This window comes from Bos taurus, unplaced genomic scaffold, assembly GCF_002263795.3.
Source record: "Bos taurus isolate L1 Dominette 01449 registration number 42190680 breed Hereford unplaced genomic scaffold, ARS-UCD2.0 ScbfJmS_848_142, whole genome shotgun sequence".
NCBI classification, from domain to species: Eukaryota; Metazoa; Chordata; class Mammalia; order Artiodactyla; family Bovidae; genus Bos; species Bos taurus.
In genome coordinates, this window is record NW_020192290.1 from 42,211 (window position 1) to 68,371 (window position 26,161).

The window sequence follows — 26,161 nt, forward strand, 5'->3', positions numbered from 1 at the left end:
ATCAGATGGTGCAGAAGCTGCATGTACACCCTGCTGTGGGTCTCCTGGGACAGGATGGTCAGGAACTGCTCCATCACCAGCAGCTTCAGGACTTGCTCCATGCTCTTCTCCAGCCAAAGGCACACATCCATGGCAAAGCTCAAGGAGCTGCCTGAGTGATTCCAGGGACCAGCAGCAGAATCCACAGAAGCGCAGATGAGAGGCCCTGGAGCTGGGCCTCCTTTGGCTCTAGCTGCAGAAACTACTCTGGTTTCACAATGAGGTTTCAGCACAAAGTGGTTTCACCACTTTTTGCTCTTGGGAGTTGGGGTCAAACGCAGACTATCTTGGCCTGCAAACCATCCAAAACAGCTGGTGAAGGCACCTGGCGCCCCATGCAACAATACACAAAATCTGCAGGAGTCAGCGTATCCCTGGTGCCAAGTCCCAGTCCATGAGCCCAACTCCAGCTCAGACAGAGCTGTTTGAAGTGCTTTGGCCTCTGTGGGTTCGGGATGGTGGGGTGCCTGCCTCGTCTAGCTTCCACCAGCGCCTCTGGGAGGCACAGTTGCTGGCAGCTCTTTCCTCTCTGTCTTGGACCAACACCAAAGTTTGGCGTCCAAAGATACACACACACACACACACACACACACACACACATACACACACATCCCTAGCCCAGGTCAAATGTGAGGACACACACACAAACTTGCTCGGGCCAAATGTGAGGACTACATCTTCCGGATGACATCATTGCCTCTGGCCTGGCCAAAACACCGCTGACCACCCAGAAGTGAAAATTTGATTCCGGAGGCGGGAACAGCGAATGACCAATTGGAAGACAAGAGGAGGGGCCATGTTGGCGACCTAAAGATCCAAGAGCTCTCTGGTGGCGGCCGAAATCAGAGAGGCGTATCAGTCCTGAATATTCATTGGAAAGACTGATGCTGAAGTTGAAACTCCAATACTTTGGCCACCTGATGCGAAGAACTGACTCATTTGAAAAGACTGGGAAAGATTGAAGGCGGGAGGAAAAGGGGACGACAGAGGATGAGATGGTTGGATGGCATCACCGACTCAATGCACATGAGTTTGAGTAAACTCCGGCAGTTGGTGATGGACAGGGAGGCCTGGCGTGCTACAGTCCATGGGGTCGCAGAGTCGGACACGACTGAGCGACTGAACAGAACTGAATTGAGCTTCGTCAAATCCTAGTTCTTTAAGAGGACAATACAAAGATAGCTCAAGGGCACTATGATGCGGAAGGGAAAGATCAGGGTCATTATCCCCAGGAAAGCTTATTAAAATGCGAATCCTCCAGCTCACGCGAGATCCAATGCGTACGGGTGTCGGGGGAGAGCCCAGAAAGCTGAATTTTTAACAGGTCCTCACAAGAAATTCTTCCTAAAAAGAGGTTTGAAAAACATTGATCCAGTCATAACAGATTTCAGGAAGTCCCCAGCCGCTCCAGTTACTCTAGGGCTGATGGGAGAGAAGCCAGCGCTAGGATCTAGAACAGCGGCATGCCCCACCCAATCCCCAGGAATTTACAGGCGTTTAAGACCGGAAATGGGATCGCTTCCAAAAGCGGCCTCAGGACCGAGGGAGGCCAAGGAAAATCCCAGCCTCTCCCGCGTCAGCATCCTTAGAGACTGAGATCGCTGGGCGAGTGTTGTGGAGCCTGCCGGGAGTTGTAGTCCGCAGCGCGGCCGCGCGCCTGCGCCATAGGCAGCTGGACCCGGTGAGCCTGGGAGAGCCGCGGGCGCTGAGGCGGTGAGTCCCGGAGCGGCCAGAGGGCGTGGCCGTCCCTGGGGCGCGGGCGCGGGGAGCCGGGCTCCCATCTCGCTCGGTCTGAGCTAACCCGCCGTCTCCAGTCCCGATCGGGCGGCGGGCGTGGGAAGGAGCGACAGGCGGAGGGCCCATGTCCGGCCCGCGTCCCCGCCGCCGTCCCCTGCGACCCGCCGGGCCTTCGCGGGCTTCTCCCGGGCGGGGAGCGCAACATCCTCCCCGGGGAGCACGCTGCGGCCGCGCCGCACCGCGGGTACCCGATTTTCAACCTGCATTTTAGCTTGTCCCCCGATCCTTTTCCCGAGTGCCCTCTCTTTACACCCTTATTCATCCATGGGCCTTGTGGGCCCGGGTTCGCTCTGGCGGGTTTGGGGAGGAGCCATCCGCCCCGGGATGGAGTGAAGTTTTTCTCCGGAGGGGCCGACGCGGGGGAAACCCGGAGGGTCAGTTCCCTGGTCGACGTGGTGTAAGGTTTGGGACCGTCGAGGGAGGGCTGCCCGGTTGCGAGGCTGGAGCACGTTCAAGGCACGTCCCTGGATGCTCCCCAGAGACATTTAGGTGCCTTGGCAGGGTGGAGGTTAAACAGAAGCTTCCTAGGAAATGACCTTTCCTGAGCACTTCCTCTGTGCCACGGATGCTGCTGTTCCCTGCAGTGGGCTCTGCCGAGGGAACTTCTAGGAAAGAGGTGCTGTGATTATCTCATGTTAACGACAGAAGCCCTGGGTGTCAGCATCACACGGCTAGCAGGTTATCACTAGATGGGTCTGACACCAAAACCCAGACTACCATCAAGATAAAGGTGAGATGGGGACTGTGTCCATTTGGGATGATTGGCTGGAATCATGAGTATTTTTTCCTTGTCCCACTCCAAGAAGGAGGACAGGTACATGAGGTGTCCCCAAAAATACAGGCAAAGAAGAGCCACAGTGCCCGGGTGGGTACTAGGGTTGACATCTGTGGAGACATGGATGTGAGGGCCTCTGTGACCTCAGAGATTTCACTGAGAACGTTTGGATGTTTTTAGACTTTAGCATTCGGAGAAGGCAATGGCAACCCACTCCAGTACTCTTGCCTGGCAAATCCCATGGACAGAGGAGCCTGGTAGGCTGTAGTCCATGGGGTCGCTGAGGGTTGGACATTACTGAGTGACTTCACTTTCACTTTTCACTTTCATGCATTGGAGAATGAAATGGCAACCCACTCCAGTGTTCTTGCCTGGAGAATCCCAGGGACGGGGGAGTCTGGTGGGCTGCCGTCTCGGGTCGCACAGAGTCGGACACGACTGAAGCGACTTAGCAGCAGCAGCAGCAGACTTTAGCATTGCAGTAGCAGGTCGATTCCAAACTCCTCGCCACTCCCCTCTGGCATTTACCATGTGACTTGGAGCAAGTTATTCAGTCCTCCTCATCCTTACCTCAGTCTCTCACCTGTGTTCAGGACACGGTACTAGAGCCCACTTCCTGATGTTGAGTAAGGGCTAAATGAACCAATATAGGTGGGAGGCGTAGAACAGTTCCTGGCACAAGGCGTGAGAAATGTCCTTGGTTATTAATGCAGACCTGATTCCTGCTGGCCTGCCCTGTTGCCATCTATTTTTCTCATGAGAAAGTCACTTAGAATGCTGTTTCAGGGTGAGGGTCATGGTGATGTTGGCTGAACTACAGGTGACCCCTAGCGGGGAGGAATAAGGGATTGGTGGTTTACTGTCTTTGCAAGGCATAAGTCTAGCTAAGATCCCCATGGTTGAAGATGACTAAAGGCTCCTCAAAGGTAGATAAACTTTTAGGGTTCTTCACCATTGTAAATATTGCTTGCCATTTCTTCTGTGGCCTAGCTGTATTCAAAATCACAAGACAGTGGGACTTAGGTTGGAAGTGGGTTCAGAAGCCACTAAATCTGTAGGGGTTCGTTTAAGGGAAGGGTTTCTTTGCTTTAGGTCCATGGAATCCTAGAGCAGAGCTGTCCAATAGAACTTTCTGCAGAGATGTCTCTCCTTTTCTAAAAAAATTTTATTGGGGTATAGTTGATTTACATTGTTGTGTTAGTTTCAGGTGTACAGCAAAATGGATCAGTTCTACATATATTCACTCTTTTTTAGAGTCTTTCCCCATATAGGCCATTACAGAGTATTGAGTAGAGTTCCCTATACAGTAGGTACTTATTAGTTATCTGTTCTGTATATAGTGTGTGTATGTCAATCTCAATGTTCCAATTTATCCCTCCCCCCTTACCCCCTCATAACCATAAGTTTACTTTCTACATCTGTAACTTTTTGTTTTGTTGATAAGTCATTTGTATCATTTTTTAAGATTCTGCACATTTGATATCATATGATATTTGTCTTTCTGTGTCTGACTTACTTCACTCAGTATGACAATCTGCAAATCCATACATATTGCTGCAAATGGCAATATTTCATCCTTTTTATGGCTAAGTAATATTCCATTGCATATATGTACCACACAGAGATGTCACTTGAGCACTTGAAATGTGGCTAGTATGAATGAGAAATTGAATTTTTAGTGTAATTAATTTAAACATCCATGTAGGCCTGCTTTTTTCTATTGAAAGTGAAAGTGTGAAAGTCACTCAGTCGTGTCCAGCTGTTTGCAACCCCATGGATTATACAGTCCATGGAATTCTCCAGGAAAGAATACTGGAGTGGGTAACCTTTCCCTTCTCCAGGGGATCTTCTCAACCCAGGGATAGAACCCAGATCTCCCACATTGCAGGCAGATTCTTTACCAGCTGAGCCACAAGGGAAGCCCAAGAATACTGGAGTGGGTAGCCTATCCTTTCTCCATTGGATCTTCCTGACACAGGAATTGAACCGGGGTCTCCTGCATTGCAAGCAGATTCTTTACCAACTGAGCTATCAGGGAAGCCCACTTTTTCTGTTGAGGTGTGGTTAATTTACAATGTTGTGTTATAGGATATTACAAGATATTGAGTATAGTTCCCTGTGCTATACAGTAAGTCCTTGTTGTTTACCTACTTTATATATAGTAATGTATATATGTTAATCCCAGACTCCTAATTTATCTCTCCCCCCAACTCACATGGGACTATTGAATACCAGATTGGAGAGTATATTTCTAGAGAATCCATAGATGGTCTTGAAGATTTTATAGCCTTATTGAAATTAAATGCAGAATTTCACGTGATGTGTATTTTTCTAGAAGAGAGTTTATGGCTTTCATCAGATTCTCAATCCCTTCCCGCCCAAGATTGATTTGCTTCCTTAGGGCTTTGGAGAAAAGTAAGCAAGTTAAGGGAGGTAAATCTGCCCCCTGGTAACCACTTCTGTTTCTCTTTTCTCATTTTGTCCCGACCTCAGCGTATACATAGGTGGCTCCACCCGGAGGATAACAGAAGTAAAGAAATTTGAATCTGCCACTTCAAGTTCCATATAAATTGCACATTTCTGGAAGAGGGCAATGGCTGTGGCCCTGGGTTGTGCAATCCAGGCCTCCTTGAATCAGGGCTCGGTGTTTCAAGAGTATGATACTGACTGTGAGGTCTTCCGCCAGCGCTTCCGGCAGTTCCAGTACAAAGAAGCAGCTGGGCCTCATGAAGCTTTCAACAAACTCTGGGAGCTCTGCTGTCAATGGCTGAAGCCAAAGATGCGTTCTAAGGAGCAAATCTTGGAGCTGCTGGTATTGGAGCAATTCCTAACGATTCTCCCCACAGAGATAGAGACTTGGGTGAGGGAACATTGCCCAGAGAACAGAGAAAGAGTTGTGTCACTGATAGAAGACTTACAGAGAGAACTTGAGATACCAGAGCAGCAGGTGAGAAAAGAGGTTGGGATCTTGGTAATTAGACCCAAAGAAGTAACAAGGCAGCTGGGACTGGATCAGACCTTCTGACTGGTACCACAGGATTTCCCTGCTGGAGCTTTCCAATTTTTCCTTCTACTGGAATCAGCATAGGTTCCAGACAGTCTCAACTATTAAACCCAACTCCACTTCTATAACAAATATTTGGTAATGTCCCCTTTACTATCCTAAAATGAAATTTATGAATAATATAAATTACATATACAAAATTAGGGAAAAAATCAATATAATAAGTGCCCTGTGGGCCAAATATTACACAAAGCCTATTTTTATACAACCCACGAAATAGTCATAGTTATTACCTTTTTGAAGGATGGTTAAAAAAAGAAGAGACAACAAACCAGTACTGCAGTACTACCCACAAAGCCTAAAATATTTACTGTCTCTTGACAAGTAAATATTGCCAACCCTGAGTTGAGTAGTCTAGAAGGAATATAAAGGAAAAGGATTGTGATTTCTTATGAACTAATAAGCATTTCATTGTGCATGTATTTGGGCTTGACTGTACCAAAACTTTATGGAATTGTCATTTGCTTGAATCTATGCATAGATACACTGGGGATATGACAGCCAGAACTTCTGAGTGATATGGTACACTCAGATATTACGAGTGGTGTTGCTGCTGGTCATATGATTTCTCAAAGTGACAAACAACTCTTGGTCAATTGGAACAATAAGTAGTATAGTCTTTCTTTGATTGCCAAAGTAATGCTTTTCTAGAAAATCTAAGTCATGCTAAAATATGCAAAAATATTTTGTGTTTATATAACCAACAGGGTGAGATCCTTGACAGGTTCTTTTTACCCACGTGAGTGTTTGAGGGAACGTTGCTAAATGGTTTGGGAAGTGGAACAATTCTTCCTTGTGAATTATATAGAATCCCATCTCTGGCTTAGAACATTCTGATAGCCATCACCTACCATCCTAGGCAAAATGCCCCATAGAGGTGGTGGCATTAGTCTCTGTTCAGAACCATCGAGTGAAACCCATAGCTGAGCAGAGGCAGAATCTTTGGGAGAAGGCAGGAAGTACTTGTGGGTGGGCATTAGGGGCACTCCAGCAGGGGATGTCGATGGGGCTCTGTAGTTAGCCTGCCTGAGCAGGAGTCATCCAAGGTTCCCTGGTCCCTAGGATAGGATGAATTTATGGTTTCCCTTTCTCTGTCTTTCTGGTTTAGCTTAGCATATAGGATTTTATCTTTGTATGGTCTAATCATGCACCACCCAGCACAGTACCCAGCACAGTGGCTCTTAAGCACTTGTAATGTGGCTGTTCCAAAGTGAAATATGCTGTAAGTGTAACATACACAGCACATTCTGAAAACTTAATATGAAACAAGAGTAGGTGAAATATCTCACTAACAATTGTTTATACTGATTACATTCTGAAATTATGATAATTTAGATACATTGGGTTAAATACTGTATGTTGTTAAGATTAATTTTATTTCCTTTTTTGTTTCATATGGCCTCTGGTAAATTTAAAAGGACATGGGTAGCTTGCATTATATTGCTACTGGGCAGGGCTGCTCTGGACTTTTAGTGATGGTTCTGGCATTTCCTCCAGCTCGATAGGCAAGAAATGCTCTTGGAAGAACTGGCACCAGTGGGAATGGCACACATACCACCAAACATCCACCTGGAGTCACCCCCACTCCAAGTAATGGGACCTGCCCCAGAAGTCCCAGTGGCAGAGGCATGGATCCCACAAGCCGGGCCACAGGAGCTGAGCTTCAGTGCTGCTGGGGAAGGCCAGCCCTTTCTCGACCCTGGTAAGGCAAGGGTTTGCTTTCCTTTCTTTGGTTTCTGTTTGAGAGCTCAAGAGCTCTCTAGGGTTGGGGAATGCCTGATGGAAATGGGCCACTCTGATCAAGAGTAGAAGGAGGAAATATCTCTCTGGGAATAGCTGGTCACAAAGCACCTTAGATCGAGTGGGATTGAAAATCCCTTAAGCTAATGACCCTGCTCAGGAAGCCTATTTTTCTCTTTTCAATTTTGTTTTTATCATGATAAAATACAACCTAAGATTTACAACCTCAACCATTTTTATGTGTACAGGTCAGAGGTATTAATACATTTGTAATTTGTGGAGCTATTCCAACATCCATCTCCGTAACTTTTTTATCTTGTAAAATTGAAACTCTATACCCATTTATACAACTTCTCATTTCTACATTCCACACCCTGCCCCCACCCCATCACCAGCTCCTGGTTACCACCATTCAACTTTCTGTTTTAATGAATTTGACTACTCTGTGTACCTCAATGTAAAATAATGCAGTGCTTGTCTTTTCGTGACTGGCTTATTTCACTTAGCACAATGTGCTCAGGGTTCATTCATGTTGTAGCATATATCAGAATTTCCATCCCTTTAAAGGCTGAATAATAATCCCTTGTATGTATATATCACATTTAGCGTATCCATTTTCCATAAATGTGTACTTGGGTTGCTTTCTATATTTTCAGTTCAGTTCAGTCGCTCAGTCGTGTCTGACTCTTTGCGACTTCATGGACTGCAGCACACCAGGCTTCCTGTCCTTCACCATCTTTCAGAACTTGCTCAAACTCATGTCCATTGAGTCAGTGATGCCATCCAACCATCTCATTCTCTTTTGCTCCTTTCTTCTCCTGCCTTCAATCTTTTCCAGTATCAGGGTTTTTCTAATGAGTCAGCTCTTCACATCAGGTGGCCAAAGTATTGGAGCATCAGCTTCAGCATCAGTCTTTCCAATGAATAGTCAGGATTGATTTCCTTTAGGAGTGACTGGTTTGATCTCTTTGCAGTCCAAGGGACTCTCAAGAGTCTTCTACACCACAGTTCAAAATCATCAGTTCTTTGGTGCTCAGCTTTCTTTATGGTCCAACTCTCACATCCATACATGACTCCTGAAAAAACCATAGCTCTGACTATATGGGCCTTTGTTGGCAAAGTAATGTCTGCTTTTTAAGATGCTGTCTAGGTTTGTCATAGCTTTTCTTCCAAGGAGCACGTGTCTTTTAATTTCATGGCTGTAGTCACTAGACAATGGGAACTCAGGTCAGAAGGGTGGGGGACAGGTCAAGGGGAATGGTTAGTGCCTCCACTGACATGGGCTTTGAGCATAGGTTGGGGAATACAAACTGGTGATAGTGTCAGAAGCAGGGCTCTGAGAGTCCAGGAGGAGGAGACTGACTGCACCAGAGGCATAAGGATCTGTGTGTTATGCAAAGATAATGGAGGTGGGTAGGGGTGGAGTTGCTATATAATTAAAAATTGCATGAAGTTAACATTCAGGAAGAAGCTCAAGTTTGAGCGCACATTTCCTGTCTGCATCCAGGGTATGGTGTAAGGTGTAAAGTTAGGTTATTGAGATTTTTCTTCCTTTTTAATATAGGCATTCAAAGCTATAAATTTCCCTCTAACTAAGCACTGGTTTTACCTCCCAAAGTTTTCATTTTCATTTACCTCAGAGTATTTCTAATTTCCCTTTTGATTTCTTCTTTGACTGATGGGTTACTTAGGAATGTGTTGTTCAATTTCTTTATATTTGTGACATTCCCAATTTTCTTTCTGTTACTTATTTATAATGTCATTTTAGTGGGGGAATGTACTTTGTAATTGTGATCCTTTAACATTTTTGAACATTTGTTTTATGGTATAGCATCTCGACTGTCCTGTAGAATTTTCTCTGAACCTAAGAAGCATGTATATTCTGGTGTTGTTCGCTGTGGAGTGTTATCTGTAAATGTCTGTGATGTTTAGCTGGTCTCTGGTATTTTTAAGTCTTTTATTGTTGATATTCTGCCTAAAATTTTCTATCTAGTAGTGCAAAGAGGTGTTGAAGTCCACAACTATTGTTATCAATTGTCTATTTCTTTTTACATTTTTTTCTTCATATATTTTTCACTGTGTTATTTAAGTGCACATATGTTTATAATTGTTACATCTTCCTAGTGGATTGATCCTGTTATCATTATGAAGTGATTCTCTTGTTCTACTATCTATTTTGTCTGATATTAATATAGTCATTCTGGCTGTCTTATGGTTGCTTGCTGCTTGCATGACATATCTTCTTCTGTTCGTTTACATTCAGTCTGTTTGTATCTTTGAATCTGAAGTGTGTTTCCTTGGACAGCATATAGTTGGATTTTTAAAATCCAGTCTGATGATCTCTGCCTTTTGATTGAGTTGTTTAATTCATACCATTTAATCTTATCTTTGATATGGTTGGATTTATATCTGCTATTTTAGTTTTCATTTTTGGATAGGTCTCATATCTTTTTTGTCCCTCTATCTGTCATCTACTGCTTTCTTTGACACCAAGTAAATATTTTAAATGTAACATTTTACTGACTTTAATGAATTTTCACAATTTTTAAAGTTATTTCCTTAGTGGTTACTCTAGAGTTAACATGTACATCTTGACTTATAATCAGCTTCAGATTTATATTGACTTAATGTCAGTGAGATGTAGAAATATTTCTCGTATGTAACTCTATTCCATTTTACCCCTTCTGGGGGTATTAAAAATAGATGTTTCTTAATTTTCTAGACTTTAAATGTTTCTTGTGTTATTTTTAAGAATTTTCACCAGTTAAACTGGGAAATAGGTCTAAGAGCTCCTCATGGTATCATACTAGAAGTCTGTCTCCCTTCCTACATTTAGGTTATACGTCAGTATTTCACATGTAGGCCTTTGCTACTCTCTCTGCTTATTTCAAGTTTCAGTTTGCTTCCATTTTTAATACATAATGGCAGCTTTCCTTTGACCTGTGACCTCCAGTGTATTTGATCTTGGTCTCATTGCCCTGTCATCCTATTCTTAGCTTTGAAACCCAAACAAAAACAATATAGTGAATTTAAACAGAATTTTATATGAAGCACATATTTGTTTCTTAATCTTAAAAGATCTTTTTTTCCCATGAAAATATAAAATAAGATATTTTAGTCCACTTCCTATGTTTTGATATAATGGTTAAAATTCATCAAATTAACCTGCTAATATTATGTTAATGGTGCTAATATTTAAACATCATGCTGCATTTCTGTCTAAAATGAGCTACTTCCAACCCACACTTGATGATGGACCAGTTAACTTGGGCAGAGCAGAGAAGGCAAGGAAGGGATATGGAGAGAGACTGTGAGCCAGAGAGGCTCTCAGTAAGGAGAAGGTAATAGGGCACAGTGAGGGGGGCACTGAATGGAGAAATTTCTTTGGTTGTTCTTAGCCTGACAGTGTGGAGAAGGCAATGGCAGTCCATTCCAGTACTCTTGCCTGGAGAATCCCATGGACGGAGGAGCCTGGTAGGCTGCAGTCCATGGGGTTGCTAAGAGTCAGACATGACTGAGCAACTTCACTTTCACTTTTCACTTTCCTGCATTGGAGAAGGAAATGGCAACCCACGCTGGCAACCCACTCCAGGCAAGAACACTCAGTGTTCTTGCCTGGAGAATCCCAGGGACGGGGGAGCCTGGTGGGCTGCCGTCTCTGGGGTCGCACAGAGTCGGACATGACTGAAGCGACTTAGCAGCAGCAGCCTGACCGTGAGAAACACTCTTTAATGGTTACTTGGGGTAATTTCAGGAGAATCAGTCCACTTCCAGATTTCAGCTGAAGCAAACAGAAACTGCTTTTCTGGTTGTCAGCCCAGTCAATTTCCATTATAATTTGGAAATCTCAATTGAAATTATTCCAATAAGCAGTTGCATAACTTCTGGCTTTACCTCTCTTCATGTAGTACTCAATATCAGCATCTCTCAGTTTCAATGCCAACTTTATGAAGATTTATTTCATATTTTGGCTCTAACCTAGGGTCTTCCCTGGTGGCTCAGTTGGTAAAGAGTCTGCCCACAGTGTGGGAGACCTAGGTTCAATCCCTGGGTTGAGAAGATCTCCTGGAGAAGGAAATGGCAACCCACTTCAGTATTCTTGCCTGGAGAAGTCCATGGACAGAAGAGCCTGTTGGGCTACTGTCCATGGGGTCACAAAGGGTCAGACACAACTGAGTGACTAACACTTTCACTTCACTTTCTTGGCTCTAACCTAAATAAATCTATTATGAAAATAGATAAAGTAGCAATTTAGTGTATTGATTTCAGCGCAGAATTGATTCACTCCCTTCCATAGGTTAGAGGAAGAGTGCCTTAAGTTGAACACAAAGGTTGTTCTCTCATTTTTTGCTCTTATCTTTTAAAAAAAAGACTCTTGCAAGAGATTCCAGGTGATGTAATAGTAATTGAGGAGGAAGTGAATATTAAGCAGCCACATGTCCAAGATATCAGGCTGAACTCTGTAAAAACCTTTGATGACCCAAATTATTATGCTTCTCATCTTTCTTCTGGCAAGGATACCCAATACCAAAACTTGACGTGAGCTTTCCATTGGAGCATAGAGAAGAGGCATGGGTGAAGGAACTGCAAGATTCCAAAGAAATTAAGCAATTACTTGATTCCAAGTTAGGTAAGTAATTGTTCATTGATACCACACAAGAAAGAAAAGAAAAAAATCAACCTTGATCAGGGTAAAGAGTTTTGGATTCTACTAAGGAACATCTCTTATTTCTATGAATGGTTTAATATAAACTCTTCATTTTCCCTCATGTTCTTTTCCATGTGGGACATGGTGAGATCTGTATTCTGTTTCTTCTCTCAGGTTTTGAGATTGGAATAGAAAATGAAGAAGATACTTCAGAAAAACAGAAAAAACTGGAGAATATGTATCCATTTATTGTTACTTTAGAGGGGAATGCTCTTCATGGCCCCATTTTGCAAAAAGACTATGTACAGCTAGAAAATCAATGGGAAACCCCTCCAGAGGATTTACAGGGAGATTTAACAAAACTTGTAGAGCATCAGAACCCCTCAGCAGGAGAGAAACCTGAGAGCTCCAACTTGGAAGAACCTCTCAACCCAAGACCCCATAAGAAGAAGAGTCCGGGTGACAAACCTCACCGATGTTCTCAGTGTGGGAAATGTTTTGCTCGAAAGTCACAACTTACAGGGCACCAGAGAATTCATTCAGGAGAGGAACCTCATAAGTGCCCTGAATGTGGAAAGAGATTCCTCCGTAGTTCAGACCTTTACAGACACCAACGACTTCACACAGGGGAGAGACCCTATGAATGCACTGTGTGTAAAAAGCGATTCACTCGGCGGTCACACCTTATAGGGCACCAGAGAACCCATTCCGAAGAAGAAACATATAAATGTCTTGAGTGTGGGAAAAGCTTTTGTCATGGATCAAGTCTTAAAAGACATCTGAAAACTCATTCGGGTGAGAAACCTCATAGATGTCATAATTGTGGGAAGAGTTTTAGTAGGCTGACAGCTCTTACTTTGCACCAGAGAACACACACTGAAGAGAGACCTTTTAAATGTAATTATTGTGGGAAAAGCTTTAGACAGAGACCAAGCCTTGTTATTCATTTAAGAATTCATACAGGGGAGAAGCCATACAAGTGTAGTCATTGTTCTAAAAGCTTCAGACAGAGAGCAGGCCTTATTATGCACCAAGTCACTCACTTTAGAGGACTTCTTTAAGGATTGTTAAAGGAAATGAATCCTATAGAGATTGATAACTAACCCCAAAACAAAATCTTAAACATGCAGCAGCCTGTTTGTCTTGGAAGAATTCTTTTGTTTGAGCTTGTAAGAAAAGAAAAGCTTTTTTTTCTACTTTAAAAACCCATCTTCCAAGTTATATGAATTCTAGAGTATCTACCTACTCTTGCAGTTTTCATAGATTTGATTTATTCTGTCTCTGCAACTCATTTTTTATTACATTGACAAATTTTGTGAACCAAGCCAACCGTATCGTAAATGTCAGCATAAAAATAATGGCAATCCTTTTCAGGGTAGGGTCAACATAATGGATTATCATATTTATCTGGCATATCTATTACAGTATTACCATAATTATTCTGCTGTCATTATTAAAGGTGATTATATTAGTTTAAAACTTTATATGTGTCCCAGGTGGCAACAAAGGGGACAGTGTATTTTACGAAATAATAAAAATATGTTAGGAACACGTGGATGAAGAGGATTTCGTTTGCCTGCTATGAACTGGGTTCTTTCCATTGAAAATTTTGTTTTTGAAGAAATTAGAATTTTAATCTTTACTTTTGAATTTTGCAAAGTTGACTAATCTGCTTAGTTGGCAGTCTGGGGTGATGCTGCTCAGAGCTGAGTATTGGTTTGATGATTTATTTTGTTCCCAGGATAAGTCAACTCTTTGTGGAAGAACCCATTTGCCAGTTGAAGTCATACAAGTAGACTCTAATTTAATTTACACTGACTGAGGAACCAGTATCCATTGCTTTTCACTCTCCTTTGCTATTCAACTGTGTGTCTCTCAGTGCTTTCAAATTTTATCCATTCTTTAATTCAGTGTCTCCCTAAGTGTGTGTCATAGAACACCTATTTCTGTAAGATAGTTTGCAAATAAGTTTGGGAATCCCTTCCTGCTGTTTCTGCTTTGTAGATTCACAGTGCACTTCAGCCTATGAGGATTCTGAGAGGTCCTCTCATGAAGGTGGAAAAAGTACCTCTTTTGGCTCACTGTTTTGCAATCCTGTTTGACCCCAGAACCCGTTTCCATGTATACCCAATAATAACCCACAGAGCTCTTATTCTGCAAATAGTCTTGGAACACACTGCCTTTAACACATGTTTCTATAGCTATCTGTATAGCCTGATTGTTCTCAAGCCTAGCTATTTCCAGTTGCTTCAAGCGTGTTATGAAAGTCTTTACACTTATTTTTTTTTTTATGTAACATACACACATCATTTAAGGAGGATCAGTAATTCAGATATTTATGCATTGCTCAGTGATTTGTAACCTCTTTGAATTTTACTTATAATCACGCACACATTGCTACTTATATAAATGTTCTCATATACTAGTGGTTATGACTCAAGTTCCTATAGCAAAGGAAGAACTCTCTTTGTCAGTTAAAGCTGTTAATACATGAAAATATTCGTTCAGCCTAGTTCCTTGTTAAAAAATACAAGCAATAGGACATTCAAGTATTTTCCTTTGTGAGGATACCAGTCATCCTTTCCTTAAACTAGAATTAGGGAAAGTATATTTTTTTCTATTCCATTAAAGTTCTTGCAACTGATATTTAATACAAGCATTGTGGGGGTATGTACTATGTGCCTAACTAGTCCTGTTCTAGGCTTAATGGAAACTATTAAAAATTAATTCATAAAGAGTTTATAATATCTTTAGTTAAACAAGAGTTGGGAAACAAATGGCGAGCAGTGCAAGAGAGTTTGTAGTTAAGTGTCAGTTCATACCAAGTACTAGAGCCAGGATGTGTCCTTCATTGTTGTCATCCAGGTCCCAGTATGATGCTGCTATAAGTTTGTGGATAAAATTGAGATCCCAGTAGCAATAAACATGGAATAGGGGAGGAGTCTGAATGTAGAGGTAAATAATACTGAATGTAATGCCTTCTCTTTTCTCTCTTGTGGAATTGCATTCAAACCAGGACAGTGCCTTAGAATGGATGAGCCCAACTGCTCTGTATCTATGCAATATTTTAATAAAGTGAAAACGTATGTGCTCTTCCTGCTTTGATCACATTAACTAATTGTTTGAACTTAGAGATGCTTCCCTGAGCAGTGGCAACAAGCACCACAATGGACTCCTGCCCCGACTTCAGTTGGAATCTTTATTCTCTGCAACCATGGGTTTATGTATCCATTTTAGCATTTAATGCAATCAATTTTAGCTAGTAGAGTTAGTTGTGGTCATAAAAGGAGCTTTATCATCTACATCATGAACACACATGGCTGGATTTTATAGGGTAGAGAACATCTATTCTTTATCTCTTTGTCATAGTATTCTGTGTATAATAAGCACTAATAAATATTTGTGGCATCGGATCAAGGATTATATGAAGTAGTTCTTAGAAACATGTCATAGTTAGAACATGGTATGGATGTGCCTAATTATACTTCTGAGCATTTCAAATAGGGCAAAACATAGTACCCACCTCGTAAGTACTATGAAGATGAAATATATTTTGTTCAGGCCCTGCACAGTGTACACTTGCAATAAATATCCAGCATATTGTATCTTAAGTATTTGTTGTTTAATGATAAAAGCATTTTAAGGCTATGAATTTTCCTTTAAATATGACTTTGGTCACATTCCATACATTTTATATATAATGCTTGTATTAGCCAGGATTCTCCAGAGAAATAGGGAGGATGGATAGATGGAAATGTATGCATAAAATTTGTATATGCATAATATATATTTTTATATATAATTAGATTGATTATAGAAATTCACCCATATAGTTACGAAGCTTAAGTCCCATAATCTGCTGTCTGCAAGCAGATGAAAAAGGAAAGCTGGTGGTGTAATCCAGTCCAGGTATGAAGATGTAAGAACCAAGGGAGCCAATGGTTTATCTCTCAGTCCAAAGCCAAAAGCCTGAGAATGGAGATGCAGGGGAGGCAAGGCAAGGGGAGCTGCAGGTGTAGGTCCCTGAGTCTGAAAGCCAGAAAAGCAGGAGCTCCAGTGTTCAAGGGCAGGAAAAGATGGACATTCCAGCTGAAGAGGGAATTTGCCCTTCCTCTGCCTTTTTGTTCTATTCAGCCCCTCAACAGATTGGATGATGCCTACACATATCAATGAAGGTGGAACTCAGTTCACTGAATGAGTGCAAATCTTTTCTGAAAATACTCACAGACATGCCCAGGAATCATGTTGTACCAGCAATCTGGGCATCCTTTAGTTCAGCCAAATTGCACATAAAATTAACCATCACCATGTTATTATTGATGATTTCAAAGTTATCACAGTTTTCATTATAATTTCTCTTTGACCCAAGAACTGTACAGCATTGCCATTTTCCTCTTAATTTTTGGTTTTCCTGCACTGTGATTAGAAAATGAGGTTCACTTTATTTCTACTTTTAAAGTTCATTTAGGTTTTTTTAAAGGCACATTTAATAAAATTTGCAAAGTGTCCTTAGACCCTAGAGAATCCGGATTCTCCTCATTCTTTTCTAGTCTTCTGTAACAAATATGGAACAGATGAGAAGACAACTCGTCTCCTAGTCTTTCCTCAGGATTAATAATCAGTTTACTGAATCCCCTAATTCTGGAATTTTAACTACTGGTATCGAGGAGTGATGTATAAGTTAGTCTCTATCTAGCCTTTTCCAGATTGCATTGTCAGACAGGACTTCTCAGAGGTCTAGCATGACCTAAGTTCACATTTTTTAAGGATTAACAGGTATTAAAGTATTACATATCCTTCGTCTGAGTGAGTGAAATCCATTACAATCCCCAACATGATACAAAAACAATATTTTATCTCCAAGGAGTACCTGGAAACCTGATTTATATATTAGAGAACCACTTTACATTCAAAAGATATATAACTCCTGAGTCACTGAAGAATTCCCTTAGAAGTTGATTACAAATAAACAATGTTAGTAGTCTGCGTGGATTGTATGCAACAACTTCCTGCTGCACTGAGAGTTTTCTTTCAACATGATGATGATGAGTCTGTCCATGGTCTTCTCTCTCTTGCATACTCCTACTGCTATCGTCACCTTTCAATGTGGCCTTCATTTTGAAGTGCTTAGTACTAAAAGGAGTGTTATCAAACTCAGGTTTGGCTGCTCATCGCTCAAAAAGTCAATATTTGAGAGACAAGTGTTGGTTGGAAAGGAAAAGTTGCTTTCATCAGGAAACCAGCTACCCAGAGTGAGGGTGGATTCATACTCCAAAATCAACTCCAGATTCAGCTTGGACATGAAAACTTTTAAAGGGATAAAGGGGAAACAATCTCGGTTAATCATCAGGGTAGGGGGACTGGATTCTGTCTTTTTTCTGTTGTGTGCGGATCTGCTGATTCATGCTCTTCCTTTGAATGCTATCTTGCCCACATGGTCCATCTGCAAATTTGCGAAGGGGGATACTAGGGGTAGAAAGTCAGTCATTCCTCAACTATTTAATTCTTCATTCTTACTCCTTATAATCCGGGAAGGGACTCACCAAATTAGGGAAGGCATTGTGTACATTCAGTAGAGCATAAGTCAGGAGTTAGGTTAAATGTTACCCAGTGATCTCATTTTTCTAATTAAGTTCTGCGGGGTGACAGAAAAGGGGCAAAAGAGCTGCTTACAAGAAGACTGTGCAGGATGGATAATATTCTGTACTTCACACCACACTTTATAGCCCTTAAACTTCTTGCTTCTTCACACTCCCTTTGAAAATAGCATTGTAAATTATCTATGCTTCAATTAAAAAAAAAGGAAGCATGAAGATGACCACTGGATTAAGCTTACATTTTAGCATATATATGGCCACAAGATGATGAATGCTGATAGAAGGCAATTATTCATTTCTCTGACTCCTACATAAACTGACCCAGAATGGATGCTTCTAGAGACTTCAAAAGCATGAAATAGAGAAACTACACCACCCTTCTTCATGCAACTTCAAGCTTATCCTTCAATTCCAGCTACAGAAGAACTAAATAAGTTAAACTCTTTGTGTCGTGTCTGCAGCATGAATATGACAACTTCAAAGGAGTATACTGCAGTATGAGACTAGATTCCCACTGCAATAAGGTCAAGTTTCAGTGTAAGACAACCAGCATGATGCTGCCAGCTGGAAAATGTAAGTTCAGTGTCCTAAACAACAGGCTAACAAGAAGAGTGATGGCTCCTGGAATACAGTCACTGGTCAATGTGGACAGTAAACATGACGTTGACCACTTGTGTAAGGATAATGTTCAGTGTGAGACAAAAAGCATGCTGAAATAAGGTTACTGAAATAAGGTTAAGATTCAATGTGAAATAACCAACATGACAGTGAAAACTAGGATCAGGTGAAGGTTCAGTGTAATGTAATGAGCATGAAGATGGCTACTGGAATGATTTCTAGGTTCATTGTGGGGCTATGAACAAGAGGGTGACTGCTGGAGAAGTGTAAGATTCAGTGTGTGACAAGCAGGCAAATGTCAGCAATAAGCTGTGACTTCAAATATGATCACGAATGCTGGAATAATCAATCCATCTATAGAGATGGAGATAGAAGTATTAATAGTACTTATAGGATGTTTGAGAAGATTAAATGAGATAGATGAAAAAAGCTGAGCACAGATCTTGGTCCTAGTAAGCTTTAAGTCATCATTTTCTTAGGATCATCACCTCCACCCCCACCAATAGCACCATCACAGTGGTTAGTGCCAGCAAACTGGTGCCTCTTTCAAAATGACTGTTGCCGCCTGTGTTCCTCTATTGGCTGGATTTAACAAGAACCCTTCTTTTAGGAAAGTAGACACACAGTTACATTGTTTTCAGTGGCTAATGACTCCCATCTGTGGACAGAATTTAGGCTCCAGAGAAACAACACAGTCCCTGGGAGGACTGAAGATGGCATTCAGGTTGGGAAGGAGAGGCATGAAGTTTCCAACGGGGTGAGAGTAGGGTAAGGTACATTTTCCCTATCTGTAATTTTTTTTTCCAATTAAGGCCTCTCCCTCCACCTGCAATGCAGGAGACCCCAGTTCGATTCCTGGGTTTGGAAGATCCCCTGGAGAAGGGAAAGGCTACCCACTCCAGTATTCTTGGGCTTCCCTGGTGACTCAGGTGGTAAAGAATCTACTTGTAACGTGGGAGACCTGGGTTCGATCCCTGGGTAGGGAAGATCCCTGGAAACGGGAACGGCTACCCACTCCAGTATTCTGGCCTGGATAGACTAGGACTAATAGTCATGGACTATTCCATGGGGTCGCAAAGAGTCAGATACAACTCAGTGACTTTCACTTTCACTTTCTGTTGTTCACACATACACAAATCCTGACTTTACAAGGATCCTGAGAGAGGCAGACACTCAGCAGCCAACAGTTAAAACGATAAATTGGGTCTGTTGTGTACACAGTACATTTAGACAAGGAAAAAAGCTACGGTCTGAGTGGGAGGCTGCACAGAGTCCTTTGTGCAGTATGAATAGTCCTGCTTCTCTCACTACTCCTTTCCCACCGTGCTTCCAGCTGACATGTCTTACCTGTCTCCTTTAGTGAAGTTGTTGCCCAGACATCAGTCACTGTCATCAGATGGAGAAGAATACAAGCCAGGTTGGACTGGAAGGAAAGCTCCAGCAGAAGCTCACAGCTCTGCTCTTTGGAAATCTAGCAGTTCCCAGGCTAGTCTGTGCCACTTTATACAATAGTACAGCAGAGACAACTAGACCTTCTTCTTTGTCTAGTCAGGGAGTTAGGAAAACCTAACAAGAAATACACTAAAATGCTAACAGTGGGTGTAATTCTAGGTGGATGGATTTTTTGGTGATTTGAAATGTCATTAATACACTTCCGAAATCTCTAGACCTTTCACATAAGCACATATTTCATCTATAGTTAGACAAGTGGTTTCAAAAAGAATAAAAATTGAACACATCCAGCCTTTTTGTATGTTCTGCTTTTTCAAGTACTAGCAAAATTGCATTCTACATAGATAATCCATAGAGTTGAAGTCAATGGCTTTGCCCCAAATTGGCAAAAATCTTCACCTGATCTTCAACTAATTAATCACTGCCTGGAAAAGAAGTAACTTTTATATAGAAAGAGAAAGAGTAGAGACCTTTCTGGCACTGCCAGGTAACAGGCACCCTCTGGCCTGCACAGAGTTCACACCCGACGTGACTCACAGGTGCAGATGTGAAGCCATGTCAGCCTCTACATGAGGTATCTGAGTGGACCAGAGCAGAATGTTGCTCCCAGCAAGGAACAGCCTGGAGTCCTGGGCTGCCTCTTGCTTCACAGCAGGACTAAAGACATGTGATTTCCAAAGAGAAGCCCATGTAATCTCTGAGGAAATTTGCTGTTCTGGGAAAGAAAAACAATGAAAGGAAATGACAAATAAGTCCAGAAAGCTTGGAAGGAAGTGGGGAGAGGGATGAGGGATGGGAAGACAATCAGGGAGGAAGAAATGCTAAAACAAGCCCCAGAATGTTCTGCTCCAAAATAAGCATATGGTGTACTAATCCCTTGAGCATCTCCTGTGTGCTGAGCACTTTACAAAGATAATCACACTTGATCCTCAGGACATCAGTGATGGCAAAGTATGGTTCCCATCTTGTGGCTGAGGAAACTCAGGCTTGAAGATTAGATTTAGTGAGAGTGAGCCAAAGGTCCTTCTATTACCAAAACTTGGGGGGTCTGGCTGCTCGCTGCTCAAAAACCAATAAAAAGGACAGGTGGGTAGAAAGGGAAGTTTGCTTTACTTTGGATGCTATCAATGGGAGGTGGGAGGTGGGGAGATAGGCGAGTGGGGGAGGTGGGAGTGGGGGGAGGGTGGATATCTGTCTGTCCAAAGGCCGACTTTCCCCTACTGACAACCACTGGGCAAGAGCTTTTATAGATGGATAGAGGGAGCTACATGCAGAAACAGCACAGTCAGCTCTGATGATCATCTTGAAATTGGCCGTGCAGTGGTCTGACCAGCATCATCTTGATTGTTTTAAGTATAATTAATCTTTAGTTCCATGCTTCCCAGGTGACTCTAGTGGTGAAGAACCCACCTGACAATGCAGGAGATGTAAAAGATGCTGGTTCGATCCCTGGGTGGGGAAGATCCCCTGGAGAAGGGAATGAGTTCTCACTCCAGTATTCTTGCCTGGAGAATCCCATGGACAGAGGAGCCTGGTGGGCTACAGTCCATAGTGTCACAAAGAGTTGGACACGACTGAAATGACTTAGCACACAATCTTCAGTTCCCGGGTCGATTTGTTCCCATTTCCTTGAGGCCAGTTCTCAGACCTGTGGCAGCTTGTTATGAACCCATGGAGGAGGGTGCGGCAAACCACTCCAGTATTCTTGCCTGGAGAATCCCATGGACAGAGGAGCCTGGCGGGCTACAGTCCATAGTGTCGCAAAGAGTCGGACATGACTGAAGGGACTTTGCACGCACATGCTGTGGCTACAGTATGGTCATCATGTAGTTAATTTCTTCCACCTCCTGGGAGTTCCAGTAGCTACAAGACAGTTCACAGGATATGGCTCAGAATATTATCTATAGCCCTTGAGAAGGAACTAAAAATCCTTGACTTTGCTTACTGACAAACTGCTATTGCTCTGTCCTGTTTGACTGTTTTTCTTTGCTTCTGTATTTTCTCACCTCTCTGATTAAACTTATTCTTTGGCTAAAGTTGTTTCACAGACAAAAGGCAGGTGGAATACATGGGGAGAAGGACCATAGGGTACTGCTCTGTTTCATTTCCGACTCAGATAATGGAGACTCATGGATGGACATGGTTTGTGATCTCAACAATGTCTGCAAAGCAAGAATGGACAACAGTGTATCAGAGGTAAAGATGTAGAGTAATACTGATGTATATATTACTTTGATTGTTGGTCTGTGCCTTCAGGACTCCAACCACATGCCTACCACACCATTGCAGGGGGAGACTTGCAGAGCACGGTCCCCACTCCCCACTAGGTGCATGGTTCCCATCTTCCCCCTTTTCTATGGATAGCACTGATTTTAAATAACATTTAGGCAGGTCTCTGGTGATCCAGTGGTTAAGACTTTGCCTTCCAATGCAGGAGATGTGGATTCGATCCCCAGTCAGAGAGCTAAGATTTCACATGCCTTGCAGCCAAAAATCCCAAACATAAAACAGAAGCAATATTGTAACAAATTCAAAAAAGTCTTTAAAAATTAAAAAAAGACTATGGTCCACATCAAAAAATTCTTTTTTTGTTAATCGATTAATTTAATTGGATTTTAAATTTAATTAATTTTAATTGCTTTACAATATGGTGGTTTTTGCATACATCGACATGAATCAGTCACATGTACAGATGTGTACCCCCATCCTGAACCCCCTTCCCTCCTCCCTTCCCATCCCATCCCTCTGGGCCATCCCACAGCACTGGCTTGGAGTGCCCGGCTTCATGCAGTGAACTTGCACTGGTCATCCATTTTACATATGGTAATATACATTTTTCAATGCTATGCTCTCAAAGCATCTCACCCTTGCCTTCTTCCATAGTCCAAAAGTCTGTTCTTTACATCTGTGTCCCTCTCGAAGCTGCCCTGCATATGGGATCATCGTTACCGTCTTTCTAAATTCCAATTATGCATCAATATATTGTATTAGTGTTTCTCTCTCTGACTTCTCTCTTTATAATAGGCTCCAGTTTGATCCACCTCATTAGAACTGACTCAAATGCATTCTTTTTTTATAGCTGAGTAATATTCCGTTGTGTATATGGACCAAAATTTTCTTATCCATTCATCTGCCAATGGACATCTAAATTGCTCCCATGTCCGAGCTATTGTAAACAGTGCTGCAATGAACATTGGGGAACATGTGTCTCTTTCAATTCTGGTTTCCTTGGTGTGTATGCCCAGCAGTGGGATTGCTGGGTCATATGGCAGTCCTATTTCCAGTTTTTAAAGGAATCTCCACACTGTTCTCCATAGTGGCTGTACCAGTTTGCATTCCCACCAACAGTGTAAGAGGGTTACACTTTCTCCACACCCTCTCCAGCATTTATTGTTTGTAAATTTTTTGATGGCAGCCATTCTGACCAGTGTGATATGGTACCTCAGTGTGGTTTTGATTTGCATTTCTCTGATAATGAGTGAGGTAGAGCATCTTTTTTCATGTGTTTATTAGCCATCTGTATGTCTTCTTTGGAGAAATGTCTGTTTAGTTCTTTGGCCCACTTTTTGATTGGGATGTTCGTTTTTCTGGTATTGAGCTGCATGAGCTGCTTGTATATTTTGGAGATTAATTCTTTGTCAGTTGTTTCATTTGCTATTATTTTCTCCCATTCTGAAGGTTGCCTTTTCATCTTTCTTATAGTTTCCTTCATTGTGCAAAAGCTTTTAAGTTTGATTAGATCCCATTGGTTTATTTTTGTTTTTATTTCCATTACTCTGGGAGGTGGACCATAGAGGATTATGCTGTGATTTATGTCAGAAAGTGTCCTGCCTATGTTTTCCTCTAAGAGTTTTATAGTTTCTGGTCTTACATTTAGATATTTAATCCATTTTGAGTTTATTTATTTATTTAATTTTTTTTTTAAAGTTAGTGCTTTTTTATTGTCGTAAAAAGCACACAATATATGAAACCATCCTCTTAACAAAACTTTTTTCTTTGTTTTTTAATTTATTTATTTTTAAAATTTCTTTATTTTTTAATTGAAAGATAATTGCTTTATAGAATTTTGTTTTCTGTCATACCTCAACATGAATCAGCCATAGGTATATATATACGCCCTCCGTTTTGAACCTCCCTCCCATCTCCCTCCCCATCCCACCCCTCTAGGTTTATACAGAGTCCCTGTTTCAGTTTCCTGAGCCATACAGCAAATTCCCATTGGGTATCTATTTTACATATGGTAATGTAAGTTTCCACGTTACTCTCTCCATACACATCACCTTCTCCTCTCCTCTCCCCATGTCCATAAGTCTATTACACATGTATCCCATTGTTCATTGCAGCACTATTTGCAATAGCCAGAACATAGAAGCAATGTAGATGTCCATCGACAGATGAATAGATAAAGAAGTTGTGGTACATATACACAGTGGAATATTACTCAGCCATAAAAAGGAACACATTTGAGTCAGTTCTGATAAGGTGGATGAACCTAGAACCTATTATACAGGGTGAAGTGATTCAGAAAGAGAAAGATAAATATTGTATTCTAACACACATATATGGAATCTAGAAAAATGGTTCTGAAGAATTTATTTACGGGGCTGCAGTGGAAAAACAGACATAGAGAATAGACTTATGGACGTGGGGGGAGGGGAGGAGAGGGTGAGATGAATGGAAAGAGTAACATGGAAACTTACCTTACCATGTGTAAAATAGATAGTCAACGGGAATTTGCTGTATGGCTCAGGAAACTCAAACAGGGGCTCTGTATCAACCTAGAGGGATGGAATGGGGACGGAGATGGGAGGGAGGTTCAAAATGGATGAGATATATGTATACCTATGGCTGATTCATGTTGAGGTTTGACAGAAAACAACAAAATTTTTAAAAAATGCATTTTAGTCAGTTCTAATGAGGTGGATGAACCTAGAGCCTATTATACAGAGTGAAGTAAGTCAGTAAGAGAAATATAAATATCATATACTAATGCATATATGCAGAATATAGAAAAATGATACTTAAGAATTTATTTGCAGGGCAGCAATGGAGAAACAGACATTTTGAGTTTATTTTTGTGTATGGTGTTAGAAAGTGTTTTAGTTTCATTCTTTTACACTTGATTGACCAGTTCTCCCAGTATCACTTATTAAAGAGATTATCTTTCTCCATTGTATATTTTTGCCTCCTTTGTCAAAGATAAGGTGTCCATAGATATGTGGATTTATCTCTGTGCTTTCTATTTTGTTCCATTGATCTATATTTCTGACTTTGTCCCAGTACCATACTGTCTTGATGACTGTGGCTTTCTGGCATAGTCTGAAGTGAGGAAGGTTGATTTATCCAGTTCCATTCTTCTTTCTCAAGATTGCTTTGGTTATTCGAGGTTTTATCTGTTACCATACAAATTGTGAAATTATTTGTTCCAGTTCTGTAAAAAATATCATTGGTAGCTTGATAGGGATTGTGTTGAATCTATAGATTCCTTTGGGGGTACTCATTTTCACTATATGGATTATTCCAATCCACAAACATAGTATGTTTGTCCATCTATTTGTGTCATCTTTGATTTTTTCACCAGTGTTTTATAATTTTCTATATATAGGTCTTTTGTTTCTTTACGTAAATTTATTCCTAAGTATTTTATTCTTTTTGTTGCACTGGTGAATGGGATTATTTCCTTAATTTCTCTTTCTGTTTTTTCCTTTGCTAGTGTATAGGAATGCAAGGAATTTCTGTGTATTAATTTTATATCCTGCAACTTTACTATATTCATTGATTAGCTCCAGTAATTTTCTGATGGTGTCTTTAGAGTTTTCAATGTAGAGGATCATGTCATCTGCAAGCGGTGAGAGTTTTACTTCTTCTTTTCCAATCTGGATTCCTTTTATTTCTTTTTTTAAATTTTATTTTATTTTTAAACTTTACAATATTGTATTAGTTTTGCCAAATATCGAAATGAATCCGCCACAGGTATACCTGTGTTCCCCATCCTGAACCCTCCTCCCTCCTCCCTCCCCATACCCTCCCTCTGGGTTGTCCCAGTGCACCAGCCCCAAGCATCCAGTATCGTGCATCGAACCTGGACTGGCGACTCGTTTCATACATGATATTATACATGTTTCAATGCCAGTCTCCCAAATCTCCTTTTATTTCTTTTTCTTCTCTGATTGCTGTGGCTAGGACTTCTAAAACTATGTTGAATAGTAGTGGTGAGAGTGGGTACCCTTGTCTTATTCCTGATTTTAGAGGAAATGCTTTCAATCTTTCACCATTGAGGATAATGTTTGCTGTGGGTTTGTCATATATGGCTTTTATTATGTTGAGTTATGTTCCTTCTATGCCTGCTTTCTGGAGAGTTTTTATCATAAATGGGTGTTAAATTTTGTCAAAGGCTTTCTTGGCAACTATTGAGATAATCATATGGTTTT

General features: G+C 41.5%; 1 protein-coding gene across 4 annotated transcripts; it reads left to right on the forward strand.

Annotated features, from left to right (window-relative positions):
* The first annotated feature begins 1,722 nt into the window (after positions 1–1,722).
* Positions 1,723–25,747, forward strand: ZNF449 (zinc finger protein 449). 4 transcript variants are annotated; one of them, XM_059884521.1, is made up of 6 exons: positions 1,723–1,752; positions 5,105–5,558; positions 7,173–7,377; positions 11,932–12,045; positions 12,238–12,858; positions 21,768–25,747. In XM_059884521.1, exons 2-6 carry the CDS (start codon positions 5,205–5,207, stop codon positions 21,815–21,817), a joined length of 1,344 nt encoding a protein of 447 aa, XP_059740504.1. In that variant the 5' UTR covers positions 1,723–1,752; positions 5,105–5,204; the 3' UTR covers positions 21,818–25,747. The 4 variants fall into 4 exon arrangements, with proteins under 4 accessions (XP_059740504.1, XP_005227580.1, XP_005227579.1 ...); XM_005227523.5 differs by lacking the exon at positions 21,768–25,747 and having other exon boundaries at positions 1,723–2,566; positions 12,238–15,674; XM_005227522.5 differs by lacking the exon at positions 21,768–25,747 and having other exon boundaries at positions 12,238–15,674.
* The last annotated feature ends 414 nt before the right edge of the window (positions 25,748–26,161 follow it).

Bases quoted from the DNA above. Each gene is read 5' to 3' on its own strand.
- ZNF449 (XM_005227523.5), top strand. From the start codon at position 5,205: ATGGCTGTGGCCCTGGGTTGTGCAATCCAGGCCTCCTTGAATCAGGGC. The intron at 5,559-7,172 runs GTGAGAAAAGAG...CATTTCCTCCAG, and splicing joins TTGAGATACCAGAGCAGCAG to CTCGATAGGCAAGAAATGCT. The intron at 12,046-12,237 runs GTAAGTAATTGT...TTCTTCTCTCAG, and splicing joins ATTACTTGATTCCAAGTTAG to GTTTTGAGATTGGAATAGAA.